This window comes from Symphalangus syndactylus, chromosome 8 (genome assembly GCF_028878055.3).
Source record: "Symphalangus syndactylus isolate Jambi chromosome 8, NHGRI_mSymSyn1-v2.1_pri, whole genome shotgun sequence".
NCBI lineage: Eukaryota > Metazoa > Chordata > Mammalia > Primates > Hylobatidae > Symphalangus > Symphalangus syndactylus.
Window position 1 is genome coordinate 121,209,233 of NC_072430.2, and position 22,796 is coordinate 121,232,028.

Genomic DNA, 22,796 nt, shown 5'->3' on the forward strand with positions numbered 1-22,796 from the left:
AGGGGAAAGTAATATTTGTCATGCCTGTGCCACAGGGTGGTTTACAGGCTCTTATGGAAAAAATGTGTGTGTAATAGCTTTGTAAGCTGTAAATAACTTCAAATGTAAGACATTATTGCTTTGCTCATTTATTTGTTTATTACCAGTCTAAGTACTCCCATTATCCTAGCTAAACATAGTGTTTTCACAAAGTTAAACAAAGTTAAAGTACTGTAATAATTCAGTCCATTCTGTCCTTCATTTTATTACTGTTATCACGGGAACATGGGCTGAATGGGGCTTTATCCAGTCATTCTTTCACTTCTTTTTTCTTTTATTGGATTCATCATTCATTCAACATACAGTAACTGAGACCCTGCTGAGGAATAGACATCCCACAACTCACCAGGGCAAGGAAGGCATGTGGCATTGTCTTTCTTGGGGGAGCTTGTTGGCTAGTGAGGGTTTTACATCCCATCGACAGAAAGGAAGGAACTCTCCCCACCTCCATTCACACTGAAGCTCATCTAAGTTCTATTTTAATTTTTGCCAAGCCAAAGCAGATTGTCCTCTGTTTCTAGAGATTAATTTGACGTCTGCCTGGGCCTCTGCTGGCTTTCCTCATTTTAGTTTTCCTGAGACCCGTCAGTTTTCTGCGTGGTGTGTAAATTGGCTTTCGAGACTCACAGGCTTTAGGCTTATTCTCAGAAGTATAGTCTTCATCTTCAGTATGTCTAACCAAACAAATTCCTCACTCCTTCGGGCTAAACTACTGAAACCATCCTTGGAAAGACTACTTTTAATTTTTTGATTTGTCACAGCTATGGAATATGATATCCTCTCCTTAAGCTGTAAACGCCTTAAAGACAAAAGCCTTGTTTCTTCCAAATTGTCCTAGACTCTAATTCCCACAGCTCAAAATATGTTGAAGTGCTGGCCGTGGGGTCTGTCATCTCTCTGGGGGAACCGACACTCAGGAAGGATGCGTCCACATTTCTCCTTAGTCTGCTGCTTCCTTGGGGTGACTCCCCAAGCCAGAGCTGGGAACATGAAAAGCGGAGTCTCAGCCATGGTCATGCCCTCTGGAGGTCGATCACAGCCAGCTGGAGAAGTTCACCCAGGGGCTCTAGGAAGTACTGCCAAGAAGTGGAGGAGTGAAGCATCTGTCCGTGTGGGACGTGGGTACAGTTCCAGGGGAGGGTGTCACGGGTTTCTTATGGCCACGTACTGTGGAGCACGGCAGAGACGATACTTAAAATGAGAATTAGGTCTCAATGCCTTCTCTAAACTATTTGCTTAAAAAGTAATAATCTCCTGGCAAGGCACGGTGGCTCACTCCTGTAATCCCAGCACTTTGGGAGGCTGAGGCGGGCAGATCACTTGCAGTCAGGAGTTCAAGACTGGCTTGGCCAATGTTGTGAAACCCTGTCTCTACTAAAAATACAAAAATTAGCCGGGTGTGGTGGCGGGCGCCTGTAATCCCAGCTACTTGGGAGGCTGAGACAGGAGAGTCGCTTGAGCCTGGGAGGCAGAGGTTGCAGTGAGCCGAGATCGCGCCACTGCACTCCAGCCTGGGTGACAGAGGGAGGCTCTATCTCAAATAAATAAATAAATAAATACATACATAAATACATAAATACATAAACTCACTCACTCTCCTGGTAACATCCCCCCTGCCAGCTCCACCCCAATGCATATCTCATCCAACTGAGCCCCTCCCCACTGCTCCCTCCCATGGTTTTCTCCCCTTCTCTCTAATCCCTTCCATCGCCAACATCTTGAGGTTTCATTTTTTTCTTTTTTTTCTAAGAGAAGACTCTCCTGCAGCTGGTTCCTTTCCCATGCATGCTCAGGCCCATCTATCCTTCCGCTTACCCCAAACACCTGTGGACCAGGAGCTGTTCTTCCCTGGAAAACTTCATTTCCCCGTCTCCTGAGACAGGACAGCAGCCAGCTTATGGCTCCTCTGTGGTCCCAATTCTGTATTATTGTTCGGCTACAATTGACTAAATGCCTTTTCTTGGTTGTTGTTTATTTTGGTAAAAAATACACATACTATAAAAATAAGTTGCAATAGCCATTAACTTGGGTTAATGGCATGCTCACTCCACAAATATCACAGAAGCTGTAGGCAGGAGACCAACAGAGCCTCAGTCCTGGTTGTAGAGGACTGGTTCATAGAGACAACATTGAATTGATATGCCATTTCTGAGCATGACTCTCATGATCCCACATGGGCAATGCCTCACTCTACCCCATCCCTAAACCCTGCCCCAGCCCCAGGCAAGTGACAAACCATCAGGGAGTGAGCATCTACCCCTCATGGTACCTTACCAATGTGGGAAATGGTGAAAAGGGGCACATGGGGTTCTGGGGTTCAGTGAAGCTCAGCAGATTGGCTCTCGAGACTCACAGGCTTTAGGCTTATTCTCAGAAGTATAGCCTTCATCTTCAGTATGTCTAACCAAACAAATTCCTCACTCCTTAGGGCTAAACTACTGAAACCAAGCATTTCCTCTACACGCTATTCTTCTGCGACATCCATATCAATGATCCATCTATTGTTTGGATCCCTGAAAGCACCACAAAGGAATGTTTGTTGCAGTTCAGGAGTGGGCTCTAGCTCACTCCCTATAATCTCTGTCAATACCTCCCCTAAGTGAATTCTCCCAAAATCTAAGAGAGAACAATTTTCTTCTTAGCAAACATAGCTTCGAGATACATCCACAGGATGATCTTCCCACCAGACTGCCCCCTCTCCTCTCTGAGTACTGGATGCACTGCTACCCTAAAGGCGTAGCCATACCATCAATTGCTACTTAAGGCTGTAACTTTGTACCAGCGCCCACCAAGCAGCTGTGTCAGCTTCAGTCACGCTCTGATTGCACCCTCTTTACCCTCCTGCTTCCCTCCCTTGAGTCAACCTTTCATGATCCCTGAGATGTGCCCCAAGATAAAGCAGCCCAAGGCAATGATGGGGCACATGGGGTATAAATAACTGGAACTGAAATTCACTAGCCATGCCACATTGTCCAAGTCACTTTCCCTCTCTGTTCCTCTCAGCTCTTTCATAGTTGAATAAGGCCACTGGAACCAATAATCTTCCAATTCCAGATCTATAGGTCCATGGTGGTGTTTCCTTTGATACCTCCATAACGTGTCCAAATGCCACAACAACCAGCCCATTGTTGGGTCTCCAGCCCTTGGGACATTTTCATCCCCTGACTTCCTGCTTTGCTCTTTTTTGCCCATGCTTAATCATAGCTCATCTTGATCATCCGCACGTGGGATCTGCCATTCCCCGGACTCGTCTCTCAGATGGCAAAGTGTTTCTGGAATCTGATTGGGCCCCAAGTTTTGCTCTGTTTTGTTACAAAGTCATGCCCTTTAATCTAAGCTGACTCTCACTGTTGCTAAGGACTCCTTTTATGTATCCCTGAAGAACCATTATTACACATCTCAGCTTGTCTATTGCGAACATTTTTTAACCCAAATTCCCATCTCTAGCAGATGCACTCAAGCTGGATCTATACCTTCTCAGCTTGTGCTGTTTCCAGGCATGCTTCCAACCGCCTGCACCTGGCTGCCAGAGCGGCTGTGTCCATGGCACTGCCCCCTAATGTGCCCCTTAGAAGCATCTCCAAACCAAACACTGGTGGGAGCTAGCGGATCAATGAGCTGGCCCCCTCACCTTTCTAGAAGGATACTTCTGAGAGGTGTGTTCTGTGCTGGTTTCTGGAGTTCTCCACTGGACAAAGCTGCAGACACCATGGTGGACACTGGCCTGAGAGGGCATCCTTTGCTGAGCACCCTCCCTCCCATCTCATCTCATCTCTCCACTCCCTTACGGTTGCTTCTGGAATCAATTCCCACGTAAACTAATTGTCCCAAATCCTCATCCCGGAGTCTGTTTTGGGATACCCAAACCAAAACACCATCTCTCTTCCATTTATATCTCTCATAGCCAATAACCTCATATCCTATTTTGTGGGGACATAAGGCTGGCTGAGTTTATAGGGAGAGCTGTGTAGCCTTACTCACGTGCCTCTGTATCCAAACCTTAAAACTTCTGAATATATCCATGTATCTTAGTCTCAAAAGGGAAGGGAAGGGAAGGGAGAGACCAGGCAAAGCTTGTCTACCTTTCCTTAGGAGTTCTTTCCGCCTTGTGGGGTCTTGCTTAACCACTCTCCCCACAACTCAGCTTTTTTTTTTTAATCGCCTTTATTTCTTTTCTCTACTGGCAGGTTTCTTTCTGTCTTTAACCTGTTGGGAAGGAAAATACACCTTTCCTTGAATCTGTTCCATAACCTACTGACCTTCCCTCCCCTCGGAAGCATCTCCCTGGAATTGTGAAGGCTCTTCACCTTGGTATGACCTACCCATTCCTCCTTCCTTTGTGACCTGGTTTCCATCCATGTCACTCTGGTAGTGCCATGGTAAGATCATCACTGCCACCTCATTTTCCAAATCCATTAGCCTTTTCTTGTCCTCATCATATTTTCCTTGACTGTTTGTCTTTTCCCTCACTTTAACCTGTTTGTTATATTGGCGTTGGGTAATATTGTGAAGCCCCACTGCAATCACATCACTCTCCTGGTTACAATTTTTTGAGAGCGCCTAACTGGTAAAGGGATTAAAGCTGTTTTCCTAATTCACACATTTCGTCTTCCATGGATGACCTCTAGCTTTTCAGCTCATCTTGCAAGCCGTCCACTATAGGTAATTGGTCTACTAATGAGTCTCCAACTATCCAATATCCATTTTTGCCTCCAGAGATACCTTAGGCCAAAATGCCCTCATTTCTTCTTCTTACTTTTTTTCATGTCCCCACCGAGGGCAATTTTATCCTCATTTACAAAGCCTTTCCCATTTTCTCCCAGCCCTGCTTCCTTATCTAAGCCCTCAGGGGCATTCATTGCCTTGGCCTATTGTTTCGTACTTTCCTATTTCCTTCTTCAAGTGTGTGCCCTTTCTCTTCAATAAGACAGGGACTGTGTATAACCCTAGAGCCTGATCCATGGCATTCCATGTATGTTTGCTGATGATGACAAAGATAAAATAGAATGTCTAAGTCAGTGTCAAAGAAGTCATATACTGCCAGGTGCGGTGGCTCACGCCTGCAATCCCAGCACTTTGGGAGGCCGAGGCGGGTGGATCACGAGGTCAGGAGTTTGAGACCAGCCTGACCAACATGGTGAAACCCCGACTCTACTAAAAATACAAAAACTAGCCAGGTGTGATGGTGGGTGCCTGTAATCCCAGCTACTCGGGAGGCTGAGGTAGGAGAATCTCTTGAACCCAGGAGGCGGAGGTTGCAGTGAGCTGAGATCGTGCCACTGCACTCCAGCCTGGGTGACAGAGCGAGACTCCCACTCAAAAAAAAAAAAAAAAAAGTCATATACTTGCCCTCCTGCAGCTTAGCCTCTGGCGGATGGAAGACTGAAGAGCTTCTCCCATCAGAGGTGGCTGGAACACAGTTGTGAGGGTGTTGTCTTTGGAGCCTCCTCCCTTTTTCCTCCTTGGGCATCACCCCAGGCTCCCACCCTAGGTTTACTCCAGCAGAGCCTGGTCTCAGCCTATTGTTTATGACATCTCTTTGGGGACTTTTGGGAAGGGTGACACCCAAATTATCTTTTTATGTTATTTTATTTTTTTATTTTTTATTTATTTTTTTTTGAGACGGAGTCTCGCTTTTTCACCCAGGCTGGAGTGCAGTGGCGCAATCTCGGCTCACCGCAAGCTCCGCCTCCCAGGTTCATGCCATTCTCCTGCCTCAGCCTCTCCGAGTAGCTGGGACTACAGGCGCCCGCCACCACGCCCGGCTAATTTTTTGTATTTTTAGTAGAGACGGGGTTTCACCGTGGTCTCGATCTCCTGACCTCGTGATCCGCCTGCCTCGGCCTCCCAAAGTGCTGGGATTACAAGTGTGAGCCACCACGCCCGGCCCCAAATTATCTTTTTAAAAACTTTATTTTTATTTTTATTTTTTGAGGCCGAGTCTCACTCTGTTGCCCAGGCTGGAATGTAGTGATGTGATCTCGGCTCACTGCAGCCTCTGCCTCCCAGGTTCAAGCAATTCTCGTGCCTCAACCTCCTGAGTAGCTGGGATTACAGGCGCCCACCTCCATGTCCAGCTAATTTTTTTATGTTTTTAGTAGAGATAAGGTTTCACCATGTTGGCCAGGCTGGTCTCGAACTCCTGGCCTCAAGTGATTCACCCACCTTGGCCTCTCAAAATGCTGGAATTACAGGTGTAAGCCACCATGTCTAGCCCCAAATTATCTTTTGATAGATATACTCCAACACCCCGAGAGGGAAAGAAATTTGTCCAAGGCCATGTGCTAATAAGTGGCAGAGTCAAGCCTGGAATTCTCCTCTCCTCTATCCCAATCCAGGGGGCTTTTTCACAGGCCTGGGTGAAAATTCAGCTTCACCCTGTGCAGGAGGAAACAGGAGTCTTCGCATTATCTGGGCAAAGACACAGCTTTGGAGGCAGCTGGGCCTGTCACTTACTAACTCTTTGACCTTGGGGTAATAATTTAGTTTTTCAAATCCCAGTTTCCTCATGCATAAAAGTGGGCATAATAACATCTATCTCAAAGAGTTATTGTGAGAATTAAATTAGATGGCCTGTAGAATTTTACACTGGGAGGAGGTATGGCATTTTGTTGAGAAGACGGGCTTGGGTTTGAACTTTGGCTTTGTAATTTCTTGGTGGTATAACCTAGGGGGAGTTATTTGACTTCTGAGAGAAAGACCTCAGTTTCCTTATACGTAAAATGAGGATAATAATAACTGTACTTCATTTATAGGAATAAAGGAGATAATGTGTATCCAGTGCTCAGCAGGGAGCCTGGCACATGGGGAACCTTCTGCTCTTATGGATGATCACACTATGTCAGGCGCGTGGCAGACTTCCAGAGAATGTTAGTTTCCGCTTTCCTTTGCGAGCAAATACTATAAACAGGATAATGGGAAACACATTTTAACAACGAGAGACAGAGAGAGAGAAATGTTTTCTGGGACTTTAGGGCATTTTAGGCAACCACTGTTCCTAATTACCAGCCCTGTCGTGTTATCTGTGTTTGTGCTTCTCTCCTGCACTAACCTACGAGCACCCTCAGGGTGGAGTCACGGCTATTTATCTTTGCTTTCCCAGCAAGCAAAACAGTATCAAGTACGTAGTGGGCGATCAAAAATGTTTGCTGAATCACTGTCATAACTGGCTTTTTAGGAAAAATAATGGAAGCATTACATGAAAAAGGAAATGCAAAGTAGCATGAATATGTATTTGGTGGAATATAAATATAAGATAGTAACATCCTAGAGAGCTTTGTGTTTGTCAGGGACTGTGAGTGTGTAATTATGTGTTCAGTCCTGGTCACAAATCCTACAAGGTGTGTACTATTATTATCCCCATTTTATGGATGAAGAAATTGGGGCACAGAGAGGTTAAGAAACTTGTTGGAGGTTATATAACTAGTGAGCAGTGGAACTGGATTGGAATCCAGGTGACTTGGCTGCAGAGCCTGGTCTTCTAACCAGTATTCTGTACACCCCTCCTTCTTACGATTAAGCACTAAATTAGCCTCGGGCAGTTGTGAGGGTTAAATGAATGTAAACCAGAGTGCGCATCACATAGTGGATGCCCAGTAACCATTAGCTCCTTACCAAAAAAGTCCCACCTACCCACATAGCTCAGGCCACCAGAGATCTGGCAAGCTTGTAAGGCCAGAGGGATTAATTCTGCACAAGTGTTTGCAGTAGTAACAGGGGTTCCTTTAAAAAGCAGTTTTGCTGACTAATTAATTAACTGAACTCCCCTTGCACCTTCTACTTCCGTCTCTGCGCCTGTAATCCACACCATCTGGCAGTACAGTTCTTTGTGTGGATATCTGTCTCCCCAACAGGACAGAAGAGATCTGATCATGTCTCATTAATTTTTCCATTTCCTGCCGTGCCTAGGACAGTGCTTGGCACAAAATAAGCGTTCCATAAATAGTTGTGGAATTTTTGAGCTAAATTAAATATTCACAGTGGAAAAACAGGAATGAAATAGTCCATGAAAAGGCAGAAAGTAATCTGTAGCATCACAGTGCCAGTGATTTACAAGATTTGATGCCTCCTTCTCATTAGGCAAATAACATATGTCCACGGTAGAAAAATGAGAAAATACAGACAAGCAAAGAAGAAAATGCCGAAATTGCCAATGATTCCATTGTTAACACCTTAGTTTATTTCTTTTTACTTCTCTTTAATGATAGGCAAACTCTTACAGGCTTGAGGTTCAAAGAACGATTACCTTACAAGCAAATGCTTTTTCTTTTTAGAATAACTTTATGGAAGTGGACTTACATAACCATTACATTCACCCTTAGGGAGTATCCAGTTTGATGACTTTGATTATTTCTTTCTTTATTTTTGAGACAGCGTCTCACTCTGTCACCCAGGCTGGAGTGCAGTGATGCAATCATAGCTCACTGCAGCATCAAACTCCTGCACTCCAGCGATCCTTCCATCTCAGCCTCCTGAGTAGCTGTGACTATAGGCTCATACCTCCATGCCTGGCTAATTTTTAGTTTTTGTTTTGTAGACAGCATCTCACTATGTTGCCAAGGCTGGTCTCAAACTCCTGGCCTCAAGTGACTCCAAAATGCTGGGATTGGCTGGGCGCCAGGGCTCACGCCTGTAATTCCAGGGCTTTGGGAGGCCAAGGTGGGCGAATCATGAGGTCAGGAGTTTGAGACCAGCCTGGCCAACATGACAAAACCCTGTCTCTACTAAAAATACAAAAATTAGCTGGGGGTGGTGGCACATGCCTGAAGTCCCAGCTACTCAGGAGGCTGAGGAAGGAGAATGGCTTGCCCCAGGAGGTGGAGGTTGCAGTGAGCCGAGATCATGCCACTGCACTCTAGCCTGGGCAACAGAGTGAGACTCCATTTCAAACAAACAAACAAACAAGCAAACAAAAAACAAAGTGCTAGGATTACAGATGTGAGCCCCTGTGCTTGGCTGACTTTTCATATAATAAATTGATACATTTGTGCAACCATCACCACCACAATTTAGTTTTCAAATATTTCCATGCCTCCTAATGGGAGAATTTTAAAATGTAAGCATTTTAGATAAGCTTAATAGAAGAGCGCCCTGTGAGCTGAAACCATCTTTCTGCAGATTCATATCTGAATCACCCAGCAAGGTGGAGCACTGTGTGCCAAGACTGGGAGCCAGGAAACCTGGGCGGCTGGGTGTTCTGAATTTCTCCGTGTCCTTAGAAAGTGGCTTTACTTCTCGTCCTACATCTTCCTGGGTTCCCATTAGGGAGGCAGAAGTTCCCATGTCCTGACTTATCAGGTAATTTTAATTTTTGCATTATGTATTCACTTCTTTTCTCTCTACTCCTTTTTTTTTTTTTTTTTTGTCCTTTCTCCACTTTCCTCTCCCATCCCCCTGAGACAGGTTGCAGCAGCTCATCCATTGGGCATCTTTGGGCATCTCTGGGCATGTTGTCACTGAGACACCAGCTCCATTTTCTTCCACTCTGATCTTCCTTGATTCTGGTCTCTACCCTGCAACCAGAGGGAGCCTAGTCCAAACCTAATCAGAGCCTGTCACTCCCCTGCTTAAAGCCCTCCCATGGCTTCCCATCCCACCTAGCATAAAATGCAGACTCCTTGGCACGACCTTCAAGATACCTGCCCAGTTCTCCAACCTCATCTGCTAGCACTCTCTTCTCTGTTCACTTTCCCTGTCGTGTTGGTCTACTTGCAGGTCCAAGAACATGCTGCATTTGTTTTCACCGCACAGCCTTTGCACTTGCTGCTCTCCTTCATTTCCTTACTTTATCATTTCACTGGTCTCTGCTCAAATGTCACCTCCTTGGGGAGACCTTCCTTGGCTACTGATGGAGTGCAGGACATGCTACTCTTGCGGGAAATGTGGGGTAGCTACGAATGCTACACCTTGTACACCTTCACCCCCATGCTACAAATGCAGCACCTTGGAAGTCACTCTCTGACCTTCTCCCACTCCCTTTTTTTTTTTTTGGAGATGGAGGTTCACTCTGTCACCCAGGCTGGAGTGCAGTGGTGCGATCTCGGCTCACTGCAACCTCTGCCTCCCAGCTCCAAGCGATTATCCTGCTTCAGCCTTCTAAGTAGCTGGGACTACAGGCACCTGCGACCAAACCTGACTAATATTTGTATTTTTAGTAGAGATGGGATCTCACCATGTTGGCCAGGATGGTCTCGAACTCCTGACCTCATGATCCGCCCGCCTTGGCTTCACAAAGTGCTGGGATTACAGGCATGAGCCACTGCACCCAGCCTCTCCCACCTTTCTGTGTGAGAGCTAGCCATTAAATAATTCCCTGACTTACCACCCCTGAAAGTAGGTCATAAGACCGTCATGTGATAGGTGTCCTGCCCTACATCCAGAGAAAAGGAATGAAGACAGAGAGATGCCAAGAAGAATCTGAACAAACAGGCCTTGCTAAGTTTCCCTCACTTTCTCACCATTAGACCATACCATCTTTGTCCAATCATAATTTACATAACTGTCCATTCTTCATCAAACCTAAGCATAAAAATACACAGTTTTTTCTGTCTTTGGTTCTTCACTTCTGAAGACTCCTGTATCACATAAACTTACATTAAATCGGTACAGTTTTTCCCTTGTTAATTGTTCTTTTGTTATAGGGGAGTCAGCCATGAACCTTGGAGCAGGTAAGGAAAAGCTATTACCTTTTCTCCCCACACTACTCTGTCTTAGCATGGCCTAGCCCTCCTCCACCATCACTCCCCACCCGTTTGCTTTGCTTCTATGTTCCTTTTTGTAGCAGGATCTGCAGTTATATCATAAGCTCAACATTCATTGAGTGAATGAATAATTGGTTAACACACAATTCGCTTTGACTTATGAAGATACACCCACTAAAAAGCATGACCCAGCTGGGTGACGCTCATGCCTGTAATCCTAGTAGTTTGGGAGGCCGAGGTGGATGGATCACCTGAGGTCGAGAGCTCGAGACCAGCCTGGCCAACATGGTGAGCACTCATCTCTACCAAAAACACAAAAATTAGCCAGGCATGGTAACGGGTATCTGTAATCCCATCCCAGGTACTCAGGAGGTAGAGGCAGGAGAATTGCTTGAACTCAGGAGGCGGAGGTTGCAGTGAGCTAAGATCACGCTATTGTACTCCAGCCTGGGCAACAGAGCAAAAAATCTCCATCTCAAAAAAAAAAAAAAAAAGTGTGACCTGAAGGATCTGAATATGTGACAGTGCTATGCTTAGAATGTTCATGTCAATGTTCGTGTCCCCTCCAACACTCAAGTTAAAACTTCATCCCCAACTCAACAATATTAAGAGATGAGGACTTTTGGAGATGGTTAGGCCATGAGGGCTCCACCATTTGTACCTTGTTAAAGGGCTTGAGGGGGCAAGTTTGTCCCTTTCACCATGTGAGGACATTGCATTTGTCCCCTTGGAGGATGCAGCAACAAAGTACCATCTTGGAAGCACAAACTTGGCCCTTACCAGGCACTGAATCTGCCAGCACCTTGATCTTGGACTTCCCAGCTTCCAGAACTGCAAGAAATAGATTTCTATTCTGTAAAAGTTGCCCATCCTCAGGTATTTTGTTGAAGTAGCACAAATGGACTAAGACAGATATAGGGTGTAAGAAGAAGGCTTGCACAGGGGAGGTGGTTTCTGGGGTCTGTCTGCCTGGCTTCAGATCCACCACGTAATAGCTATTTTCATCTAAAATAAGGTGCTATTTATAGTGCCTACTTCATTCATTTATTGTCATCATCATCATCACTCTTTCAAAATAGGGGCCTAGAATCTCAATAATGCCTCATGAGAAGTGGCTTTGGCAGCATGTAAGGAATAACATGGCGGTGGTGTTGGTATTCCTATAGTACAGGGCAGTGGTTCTGAAAGTGTGTTTCCTAGGTCAGCTCCATCAGAAGCTGAAGCTCCATCAAGCAGAAACTCTGGGTGGGCCCAGCAATCTGGTTTTGTTTGTCTGTCTGTTTGTTTGTTTGTTTTTAGACAGAGTTTCACTCTGTCACCCAGGCCGGAGTGCAATGGTGTGATCTTGGCTCACTGCAACCTCTACCTCCAGGGTTCAAGCGATTCTCCTGTCTCAGCCTCTCAAGTAGCTGGGATAATAGGCACATGCCACCACGCCTGGCTAATTTTGTATTTTTAGTAGAGACGGGGTTTCACCATGTTGGCCAAGCTAGTCACAAACTCCTGACCTCAAGTGATCCGTCTGCCTCGGCCTCCCAAAGTGCTGGGATTACATGCATGAGCCATGGCACCCGGCCACCAGCAATCTGTTTTAACAAGCCCTTTTGGCTGGTTCTGATGCACACTCACGTTTGAGAACCACTTGGATAAGGTAGAAAACTGGTACCTACAGGTTGAGTCAGACTCACAGACATTTTTGCTTGTCCTGCATGATGGTTGGACATTTTGAAATTACCTGTCCACATTTACAATTTTGGAGATTTCACATAAAATCACAGATTTTCAGCTTCTTTGGCTGGAATAGAGTAGTAGCTGCCCCTTGAGACACAGCAAGGATTCTCCAGTTTGCTGTATCCCTGCTACGGCCTGTTGTTATACCTAGCAAGGTTTATTTGTTCCCTTTACCTGTCTGGCCCCTGCAACACCTGTTACGGAACTGTTAATCATCAAGGTCAATGCCATTCCATAGAAACCCTTCATTGCACAGATGAGGAAGCAAAATCCCCAATAGGGAGGTGGCTTGGTTGCCCGTCATGGCCAATTCCAGACAGAACTCAGAGCCAAGTGACGCCCAGATCTGCTCTCTTGAGGGAACTGAGACCAAGATGGGCCGAGGCATTAGAGCCTCTCAGGGACCCAGTCCTGCCAACCCTGCCCAGGACTCCTGTGCGAAGCCACTGAGATACTTTCAAGGATAAGACTCTGGAGGATGCAGAAAATTTCCCTTTTGTCGTGGAGTTAGGGTGTGAGGAGAGGGCCAGTGAGCTGGTGGAGAGGTCTGTTCATTTTCTCAGCTCTCAACCTGACAGAAGGGCAGAGGGGGTGCTGTGTACAGAGGGTCCTGGCTGTCTGCAAGGCCCCACCCAGACACTGGGCTTTCTCCTGCAAAGCAAGCATCCCCCAGACACTGCCAGGGCAGAAGCTGCAAAGTACAATGCCAAGGGGTCCCCTGGCTGCAGTGATGGTGGCCATAGCTAGGTTGGCTTCATCCTGAGCAAGCCGTTCCTGACTTCACGAGGTTCCAGAGAGTTCCCTCAGTGAGGAGGAGGAGGGCCTTGCAGGGCAAGGCAGCCCTCCAGGAAAACCTCTTCCACAGACTGAGCCAGTGGTGTTGCTGGGCTGAGCCCCTGCCTGCCCCGGACATCACTTCCAGCCTTTCCCAGCCTTTCCTTCACCTGCACCCAGGCTGCTTCTCTTTCCCAGCTGGCTCCTGAAGAACATTCCTTGCCTCCTGTTTCAGGGACTTCTCTCCAGGTAGTCTTTCAGTTCTTTCTCTCCTCTTCATCCTCCCTCCAGCTTAATCCCTCTCTCCCCTCAGGAACGTCTTTCCCTCACAATTGACCCCAGGCCTCTGACTTTGCTTTGTACCTGACCTGGAGCATGCTCTGATAATAAAATGCCAAACCGCATCCCTTGGCCGCCGGCTCTTTTCCTGCCAGCCCCAGCACCACCAGCATCTGCAGCAGCTCCCGGGCTCCCACCTTGTCTGGCACGCAGAGCACCTTTCTGGCACTCTATAGTGGGAGGGTGGGGGAGGAGGAGCTGGGCTTCCAGGGAGAGAAAGGCTGGGCAGTTTTGATTCTCAGAGGCAGGGAGGATGAAGGAAGGGGTGAATACAGTGCGAGGAAGGGGAGGAGAGGAAGGGGAGGGGAGGAGGAGGTGGAGGAGGGAGAAGTGGTGTTTGCTTGAAGGTCAGAGGGGAACTGGAGTGTTGAAAAGCATGAAGGGCAGAATTATGGGGAATGCTGATTTAACCTAAAGCAGTAGTTTCAAATTTCTTGGACTGTGACACCTGGTAAGAAACACATTTTACATCACAACTCAGCAAACTACACTACGTGTATGCACACATGTGTCCACACATACACCATACATCCTGAAAAATCAAGTTTCACATGAGGATACTTACGCTTACTACATGCGATACACTAATATTTCTATTATATTCCTTTTTCCATATGCTTATCTTTTGTACATAATTATAATAAGTAGTCATTAAACATGGATACTGTTATACCTATTAAAGTGATTTCATAATCCACTAGTGATTCATAAACCACAGATTGAAAAACGATAAATACAGGCAGTGAGAGTGAATTTGTTACTGGCTCCTAAATCTATGAAGGATGATTAATAAATAATGATATTTATAAATAATGATAGCAAATAGACATAGTTCTCAGCAGTTTTACATACATGATTTTATTCAGTCTTATAAATCTATTAGGTACTATTATTATTTCCATTTTACAAATGAAGGAACAGACACGCCCGAGTTCATATAACTTTGCTCAAGATGGTAAGTGGCAGAACCAGGATTCAACCCTCCCAGCCTGATGCAACAGCCACGGTCCAATATTCAGACATTCCTGCTGTTAAAGAAAGACATTATTCAATGATACTTGCTAAACCAGAGTAAGGCAGACTTTACTCAGGACTATCCCTATACGTTTAGGGATCACTGCAATGAGGTCTCACAGCAGGGGAGAGGGACTGGGCTCACCTGGGCAAGTGGGGATTTGTAGCCAAGGAACAGGGTAGGAGCCAGTGTATGGAAAATTACTGAAAGTAAACATTAGGGGTAAGGAGAATTCTGGCCAAACAGAGCTAACAGGATTCTTGCTGAAGACAGGCCAGGGTGATCAGACAGCACCTGGGGGATGGTAGCGGATGAGGAACCTGATCAGCTAGAAACAGTGTCCAGATCTCAAGGATCAGGGAGCTTCTTGCTAAACTGATTTAGCAGGGCTCTTTGCTGAAACTGGATTTTATAAGAAAGAATCTCGGAGGAGACTCAGAAGCCTAACTGAAGTTTGTCCAAGCAAAGAATTTTTGTCACTGCACAAGGTGACCTGTACACATTCATCGAGTCATTCATTCAGAGCTTTGAGCTTGGTGCTCCAGAGTGACAAATGACTGATTGTAGCTCCTGCCACTTGGATAGCTGTCAGCAGTAAGAGGGGAGCAGATCTGGAACACGGAAGTACTGACATCACAGAACCTGAGGAATCACAGAGTGGGGGCAGAGATCATCAAGGCCACCCCTCACTTCACAGATGGGAAACTGAGGCCCCAGGACCCCCAGAGCTAGAGACTGAGCCTGGCGTGAACCCAAGAGCTCTAGACAACCAAATCTGTTCTCTTCCCTTCAAGGGCCTCCCTGCAGGGTTATAAGAAGCCTAGATGGTAAAGAGATATTTGTAGTTGCCATCTGGAGATTCTTGTGGGCAACATCATGAGCTCCTGGAAAGAGAGGTGAGCAAATGCCCAGTTCTGCCCTGCTGTTCCCCTGCACCTGGCACCATGCCGGGCACTAGCTACCTTCTGTGAGCATCACTTATACTGTCCATTTTCTTTTGGTCGCGTGCACCCTCATCATTGCTCTGCTAGACTCTTCTTGCATTTACCATTTACATCTTATATTTTAGTTAATTCTCATTGCATTTGATATCTTCCCAACAGACTAGATCCATAAGTACCTTGAGAATGTGGAATGTGTGTGCCTTCTATACTACCATCTACTCAATTGCCGTGGACCATGCCTATCTCATAAGCAGATGCTGAATAAATGAATGAATGAATGAGCATTGGGGAACCATATCCTGAACTTCCCAACTGAAGCACTTCTCCCGGATTCCTAGTGGGCAGCTTTGTACATAGAAGCTGCTCCACACATGAGTTCATGTCCTTCGTCCTTGGCAGCAAGCAGTAACTACTTATCCAAGGATCAGTGTAGGGAGAGCAAGAACCTCAGGGATAACACCACTGAACCTGCAGCTTCATTTCAGCCTGCAGAGAAAATACAACTGTGGCTATTGGGCCAGGCAGGTCCAGCCTTCCTGGGTCATCTAAAATGACTGCATGCTTGCTCTTCAACCCTTTCCTTGCACCTGCATTTCTGAGGTGCCTTTGCCCTCTGGCTTCCAGGTAGCCGTGGCTGATTGGAGGAACTGGTGGATCACTGGAGGGCCACCAGAAGGAGGGGAGAAGCCGGCCATTCCTCCTTCTCCAGTCCCTCCACTTCCTGCCTTCTTGGGCAGCATTTGTCTCCTCTGTGGCCCCAGCTCCCTTGGGGGCAGCCCCCACCATCATTCTAGTACCTGCTAGATGTAAAGTGGCTAAATTTTTAAAATAAAATACAGGCCACCAGTTAAATGTGAATTGCAGATAAACTGGATACTTTTTTTTTATTTTTTGGAGATGGAGTCTCACTCTGTCGCTGAGGCTGGAGTGCAGTAGAGCGATCTTGGCTCACTGCAACCTCTGCTTCCCAGGTTCCAGCAATTCTCCTGTCTCAGCCTCCCTAGTAGCTGGGACAACAGGCGTGTGCCATCACACCTGGCTAATTTTTTGTATTTTTAGTAGAGACAGGGTTTCACAATGTTGGCCAGGCTAGTCTCAAACTCCTAACCTCAGGAGATCCGCCCGCCCCTGCCTCCCAAAGTGCTGGGATTACAGGCATGAGTCACCATGCCCAGCCCAACTGGATGCATTTTTATATTACATTTTTGATTACGATAAAGTACACATAACATAAATCTTACCATTTTAACCTTTTTAAAGTATACAATTCTGTGGCATTTAATGCATTCTATACTGACTTTTAAAATACTAGCAATTATTATTTGTTATTTATTTGAAATTAGGATTTAACTGGAGTTAAATACACTAACTGTTATTGTTAATACAACCATAGTAGGGTATTGTATTGTAATAGGGTGACCTGTATTGTAATAGGGTGACCATTGCTCCTGGGCTCTGAAAAAGCACCTCTTCTTGTCACCCCTCCAGTCCAAGGAGGTTTTTCTAGCACCTCTGTAACCAATTCCCTTCATTAAAGTCTCTGAGTAAGACTTAGCGAACTCCCTCCCTCGTGCTTCCCTGGCTGGACCCTGACTGTACAAACAATGAGAATTACCCACCCTCCAATCACCAAGAGCCCAGATATCACAGTAAGGTCCCGGAGTGAGCCCCCATGTGCTTCCCTCCGGCCCAGCCTGCTCCATCATCAACTCCCTTCCTCAGCAGCTCTCAATCCTCCCCTACTCCAGAGAGCAGGCCAGGTGTCTCTGTAATTCTCAGGTGCACCCCCACCCCCTGCCTGGGGTGATTGGTTCCATGTGTCTGTCTGCGGGGCCACCCGGCCCCCTCCTGGCCCCCCTTACCCGCCTTCCGCCCACCTGCCTTCCTTCCTCACAGCTTCGCTCTCGCCTCGCTGAGCCCTTCCTGTCGCACGTCTGACACGTCCCCTGCGTCTGCGGGCTCTCCTGCTCCCTCCCTGCCCCCTTTCAGACAAGACAAAGAAAAGAAAAGGGTGGCTCTTGTTGCATTCACTACTTTATTAATGAATGCAAGAACAAAAACAGCTGGCCCTGCGGACGTCCTGCTGAACTGGGGTGCTGTAAAAGGAGATGGAATCCTAGCATTTTGGTTTTGAAAGGGACTTGAGGGGCGAATTAATCTCATTCCTGTACAATACGGGGTGCCTCTCCCAAAATCACAAAAACCAGAAACACGGTGCGAGAGTCATGAACCCATGGAGGTGAACAGTTCAGCCGCTGGAATATAGATAAGTGGTTCCCAAAACTACTTTACATCCTGAGAGCCTGAGTGTGTAGTGAGATGGATTGGCACAGCACTACCCCAGGTGCGTGTGGCCTGTGCTGCTGGGGCAGTGTGTGTTGCCACACCACAACGTGATAGCGACAGAGACAGAGAACTCTCAGAAACTTCGGGAACTATTTGACATTGCTGCACCTTCCAACGCCTAACCCTTTTGCTACTCATTCACTTTATGATTGTATTGTCAGTCTGTGATGAACTAAGGTGCAAAAATGGGTTCTTTGCCAGAGGTGATTTGAAAAGCACTCTTTCGGAGGAGCCACACTCAGGAGTTGGGTCCAGTTTTGGAAAGAGGATAAATGTCTGGAGGCAAGTGACTTAACCTCTATGGATCTGAGTTTCTCCTCTGTAATATGGGGACAATCTTGACTCCTACCACATTGGACTGTTGCGAGAATTCTACAAGTACACGACATAAGCACTGTGGGGCACCAGGCACACAGTGGGGGGTGTGTGTGATTATTTGCAGATGCTTCTTGACTTGAGTTGACCAAACCACCAAGATCATTGTCCACTGACACTCTTTCTGGGAATCTCTGAGGACGTAGCTTCTATTCCCACTCTTTGTTGGCTGTTATAATAATTACTGATCTTAAAGTTCTCTTCTTTCCATGGCGACATTTCCATCCCATCCTCTGTCTTGACTCACGGGACCTACAAGATGAAATCTGGGATCTCTGCATTGGACCCGAGCACTGGGTCCACTCTGAGGCCAGGTTGGAGCTGATGAGGGAAGCCAAGGGCAGTTATGGGGGTCTGAAGAGAAGGTATTAAGTCATGAGAGGGAAAGGCCACAAAACCAGAGTCACAAAATAGGCACTAAAATCGGAACTCCACAAGGGCAGCAGAAGGCAGACCATGAGAAAGAAATGTGGGACAGTGGGGCGTCGTTGTGTTACTATAAAGGAGTCCCAATCCAGACCTCAAGAGAGGATTCTTGGATCTCATGCAAGAAAGAATTCAGGGTGAGTCCATAGAGTAAAATGAAAGCAAGTTTATTAGAGAAGTAAAGAAAAAAAAAGAATGGCTACTCCATAGGCAGAGTAGCCACAAGGGCTGCTGGTTGGCTATTTTTATGATTATTTCTTGATCATATGCTAAACAAGGGGTGGATTGTTCAGGAATTTTCTTGGAAAGGTGGGCAATTCCTGAAACTGAGGATTCCTCCCCTTTTTAGACCAAATAGAGTAACTTCCGCATATAATGAGCAGTGAGGACAACCATTGGTCACTTTCCTTGCCATCTTGGATTCGGTGGGTTTTGGCTGGCTTCTTTACGGCATCCTGTTTTATCAGTGGGGTCTTTATAACCTGTATCTTGTGATACCAGTCCTGTCAACCTCCTGTCTCATCCTGTGACTAAGAATGCCTAACCTCCTGGGAATGCAGCTCAGTAGGTCTCAGCCTTATTTTACCCAGCCCCCACTCAAGATGGAGTCACTCTGGTTCAAATGCCTCTGACAATTGCAGCAAGCTGTTGGCTTATTCATAGCATCCTTTTTTTTAAAAAATTATGTTTATTTATTGATTTTTTTGAGTTGGAATCTTGCTCTGTCACCCAGGCTGGAGCACAGTGGCGCAATCTCGGCTCACTGCAAACTCCACCTCCCGGGTTCAAATGATTCTCCTGCCTCAGCCTCCCGAGTAGCTGGGATTATAGGCATGTGCCACCACACCCTGCTAATTTTTGTATTTTTAGTAGAGATGGGGTTTCTCCATGTTGGCCAGGCTAGTTTCAAACTCCTGACCTTGGGTCATCTGCCTGCCTCGGCCTCCCAAAGTGCTAGTATTACAGGCATGAGCCACCACACCTGGGCTATAACATCCTTTAAAGTGTAGGACATGATCCTTCCTGATATGCTTCTGGAAAGCTGAAGATGTTCTCTGATGTCTGATAACCACTATTCACACCTGAACACATCTCCCTCACTCTAGGAGGGGATGTTGTTGCAGACTCTGTCACGTGGTGGACAGGAGACAACACCACACTGTCAGCTGGTAGGCAGCTGTGGTTCTGGTTGCACTGGTGTGCCCTGCCTGTGTCTCCCTTTCCTTCGTATACCTCTACTGTTAAAAAAAATCTCTGCCAGAGGACTCAGTACCAATCCTATATTCACATCTAGCTTATCAGCATGCTGGGTGTGCTTTGTACTACGTTTTTCTTTTCTTTTTTGAATTTCGAATTACTTGGCAAGACTTTCAAATTGAGAGAATTAATGGAAAAGTCTGGAGAACTAATTTTGCTTTGAAATGAGCCCCTTTAGCTACCTTGGACCTTCATTCCTGCCAGGCCACAATCAGCTGGAGCTGAGTGGCAGCTGACCCCTTCAGATGCATATGAGCTCTCCCCTTGGCACAGTCCCCACCATTCCTGATGGTCAAGAAGCATCTATATATGAATCTTCACAGCTCTCTGCTTATCTAACTGATTAATGTTCCCTTTCTGATACATATAGACATCTGAGTTTGCAAACCCTTGTCTAAATTTTGGACTCTTAAGAAGTCCCTAGGGCCAGGCACAGTGGCTCACACCTGTAATCTCAACACTTTGGGAAGCCGAGGCAGGTGGATCACCTGAGGTCAGGAGTTCAAGACCAGTCTGGCCAACATGATGAAACACCATCTTTACTAAAAATACAAAAATTAGCTGGGTGTGGTGGCGGGCGCCTGTAGTCCCAGCTACTCAGGAGGCTGAGGCAGGAATATCGCTTGACCCCAGGAGGCAGAGGTTGCAGTAAGCTGAGATCGTGCCATTGCACTCCAGCCTGGGTGACAAGAGTGAGACTCCATCTCAAAAAAAAAAAAAAAAAGTCCCTAATACAGTTCTTCTCTTAACTGGCTGTTGGGATATGCTTTTTTTCATTTCCATCCTCTACTTCAGCCCCTACTCCATTCCTCTGCCCAATCTCAGCTCAGCTGGCATTAGCATCTGCCCAACATTTTTCTTTTCTTTTCTTTTCCTTTCTTTCTTTCTTTCTTTCTTTCTTTCTTTCTTTCTTTCTTTCTTTCTTTCTTTCTTTCTTTTTCTTTCTCTTTCTTTCTTTTTCTTCTTTCTTTCTTTCTTTCTTTCTTTCTTCTTTCTTCTTTCTTTCTTTCTTTCTTTCTTTCTTTCTTTCTTTCTTTCTTTCTTCTTTCTTTCTTCTTTCTTTCTTTCTTTTTGAAAGAAAGGCTATTTTATTAAAAAAAAAAAAAGTGTGCTCTGGGAACAGGGTTAGTCCATTTGGGCCTTCAGTGTCCTGGTGGTGTTTTGTCCTTCTCGGTGCTGTGGATGATGACTCCCATGCCTGACCCTGCATCCCAGTCCACAGCATTCAGCATGGCTTGGGAGATGGTTTCAAACAGGTGTTCTGGATCCATGTTGGGTTCCCAGAGGGACTCGCACATTCCGTACATTTGTTCAGCATAGCTGCCACTGACCACAAAGTCATCAGTCACCATGGGGCAGCCGATGAGTTCTAGAGAGCAATTGAAGGGCTTAAAGGTCTTCAGGTCCAAACCAGCAATTACTGGCTCAGTGTAGTAGGGGCCAAAATGTTTCTCATACAAGAGGTTGGCCATCATGCTCATGAAGGTATGAGGTTTGATCTGCTGACCTTCCTTCAACTCATATAGATTCTGCCGGAACTTGAGGCACTGGGCAACTGTCTGGACGTCAGTGGCAAGCCCGGCCAGACTGATGTACAACCAACCACCCATGGGAAAGATCTCCTGGAAGTCCGTGGTCACCATCTGGGCCTGGATCCCGAAGTGCCTGTCTGCAGCGATGGCCACACCGTTCTTCCCCTTCATGGCCATGATGGCTCCTCCGTTGTAGGACATAATAGACATGATTGTGTGGTGTACGAGGACCCCTCCATTGCCACAGCAATTCCAGTAAACCAGGTCTAGCCTTCACTCCTGCCCATCATTTCTGACATTTAGACTGTACATAGAGGGTCTTGAGATTCCAGGCCTTTACTCATCCTGCATCCCCTACTTACTTGGATGAATATTAATATTTACAATAACAGAGAAAAGTTCTCCAGAATGTCTGGCAGGTGAAAGAAGTTAAATAAATGGAAAGTGTTGTTATTGTTTGCACCATACTCTAGTTCTTCCAAGGGCCGGCTTCTAAACCTTTCCTGAACATCTCTCTTCTGATGTCTCCTCTACAACTCGAGATCATGCTCTTGTCACTTCTCCATGGACACGGCCACCACTTTCTAACTGGCTTCTCTGACCCTCCTTGGTCCCCTTTAGATCCTTTCTGCCAGCATGTGATCTCCCTGAAATGCAATTTTGTCCATGTTACTCTTCTAATGAAAAGATGCTGCTCTATTGTTTCAACATGAGAGAGTCTGAGATTCTCAGTAGGACTTAGGATTTCTCTGTGACCCACCCCCTCCCTACTGCTCCAGCTCCATTGCCTGCCATTCCCAGTTTTACCCTGGAGTTTTCCAGGAACACAAACTACTAGTGGTTGCCACAGTACCCCGAGCTCTGTTTGCCTCCATGCCCTTGGCTGTGCCATTCTGATGGCCTGGAAAGCCCTTCCCAGCCCGTGCAACGTCTTCCTCTAAACTCAGTTCCTGGGTCTCTACCACATCCCATGCTGAGTAGGTGCCCTGCCACACTGCCCTGGGCATCCTTAGCACTGCCCATGCCCTCTAATCCTGCATGGCCTGCCTGCTTTGTTGGGGTGTCAGATTTTTGAAGACAAGAACTGCATCAATCTAGCTCACTTTTACATCCTCAAAACTCAGCCCACAGTAGGAGCTTAATCAATGCTGATGAATAAATAAATCACGTCTCCAATTAGAAAGTAACTTTCCTGGTCCGGTACTATACCTTTCTAAAAAAGAGATGAGTAGGTGAAATTGAACAGAGCTCTTAGCTGTGCAACTCCAAGCTTTGTGAAGCTGGAGGGCTTCTGCTCACTGTTTTCCTAGGGATAGGC

At 46.3% G+C, this 22,796-nt stretch overlaps 1 protein-coding gene across 1 annotated transcript; it reads right to left on the reverse strand.

Moving 5' to 3' along the window:
• Positions 1-21,064: 21,064 nt before the first annotated feature.
• On the reverse strand, positions 21,065-21,688 carry LOC129488406 (proteasome subunit beta type-3-like). Its single transcript, XM_055290581.2, has one exon. The coding sequence runs from the start codon at positions 21,686-21,688 to the stop codon at positions 21,089-21,091; it is 600 nt and encodes a 199-aa protein (XP_055146556.1). The 3' UTR covers positions 21,065-21,088.
• Between the last annotated feature and the right edge of the window lie 1,108 nt (positions 21,689-22,796).

What these genes read in the sequence shown, in the direction of transcription:
- LOC129488406 (XM_055290581.2), bottom strand. Translation starts at nt 21,688, where the DNA reads ATGTCTATTATGTCCTACAACGGAGGAGCCATCATGGCCATGAAGGGG.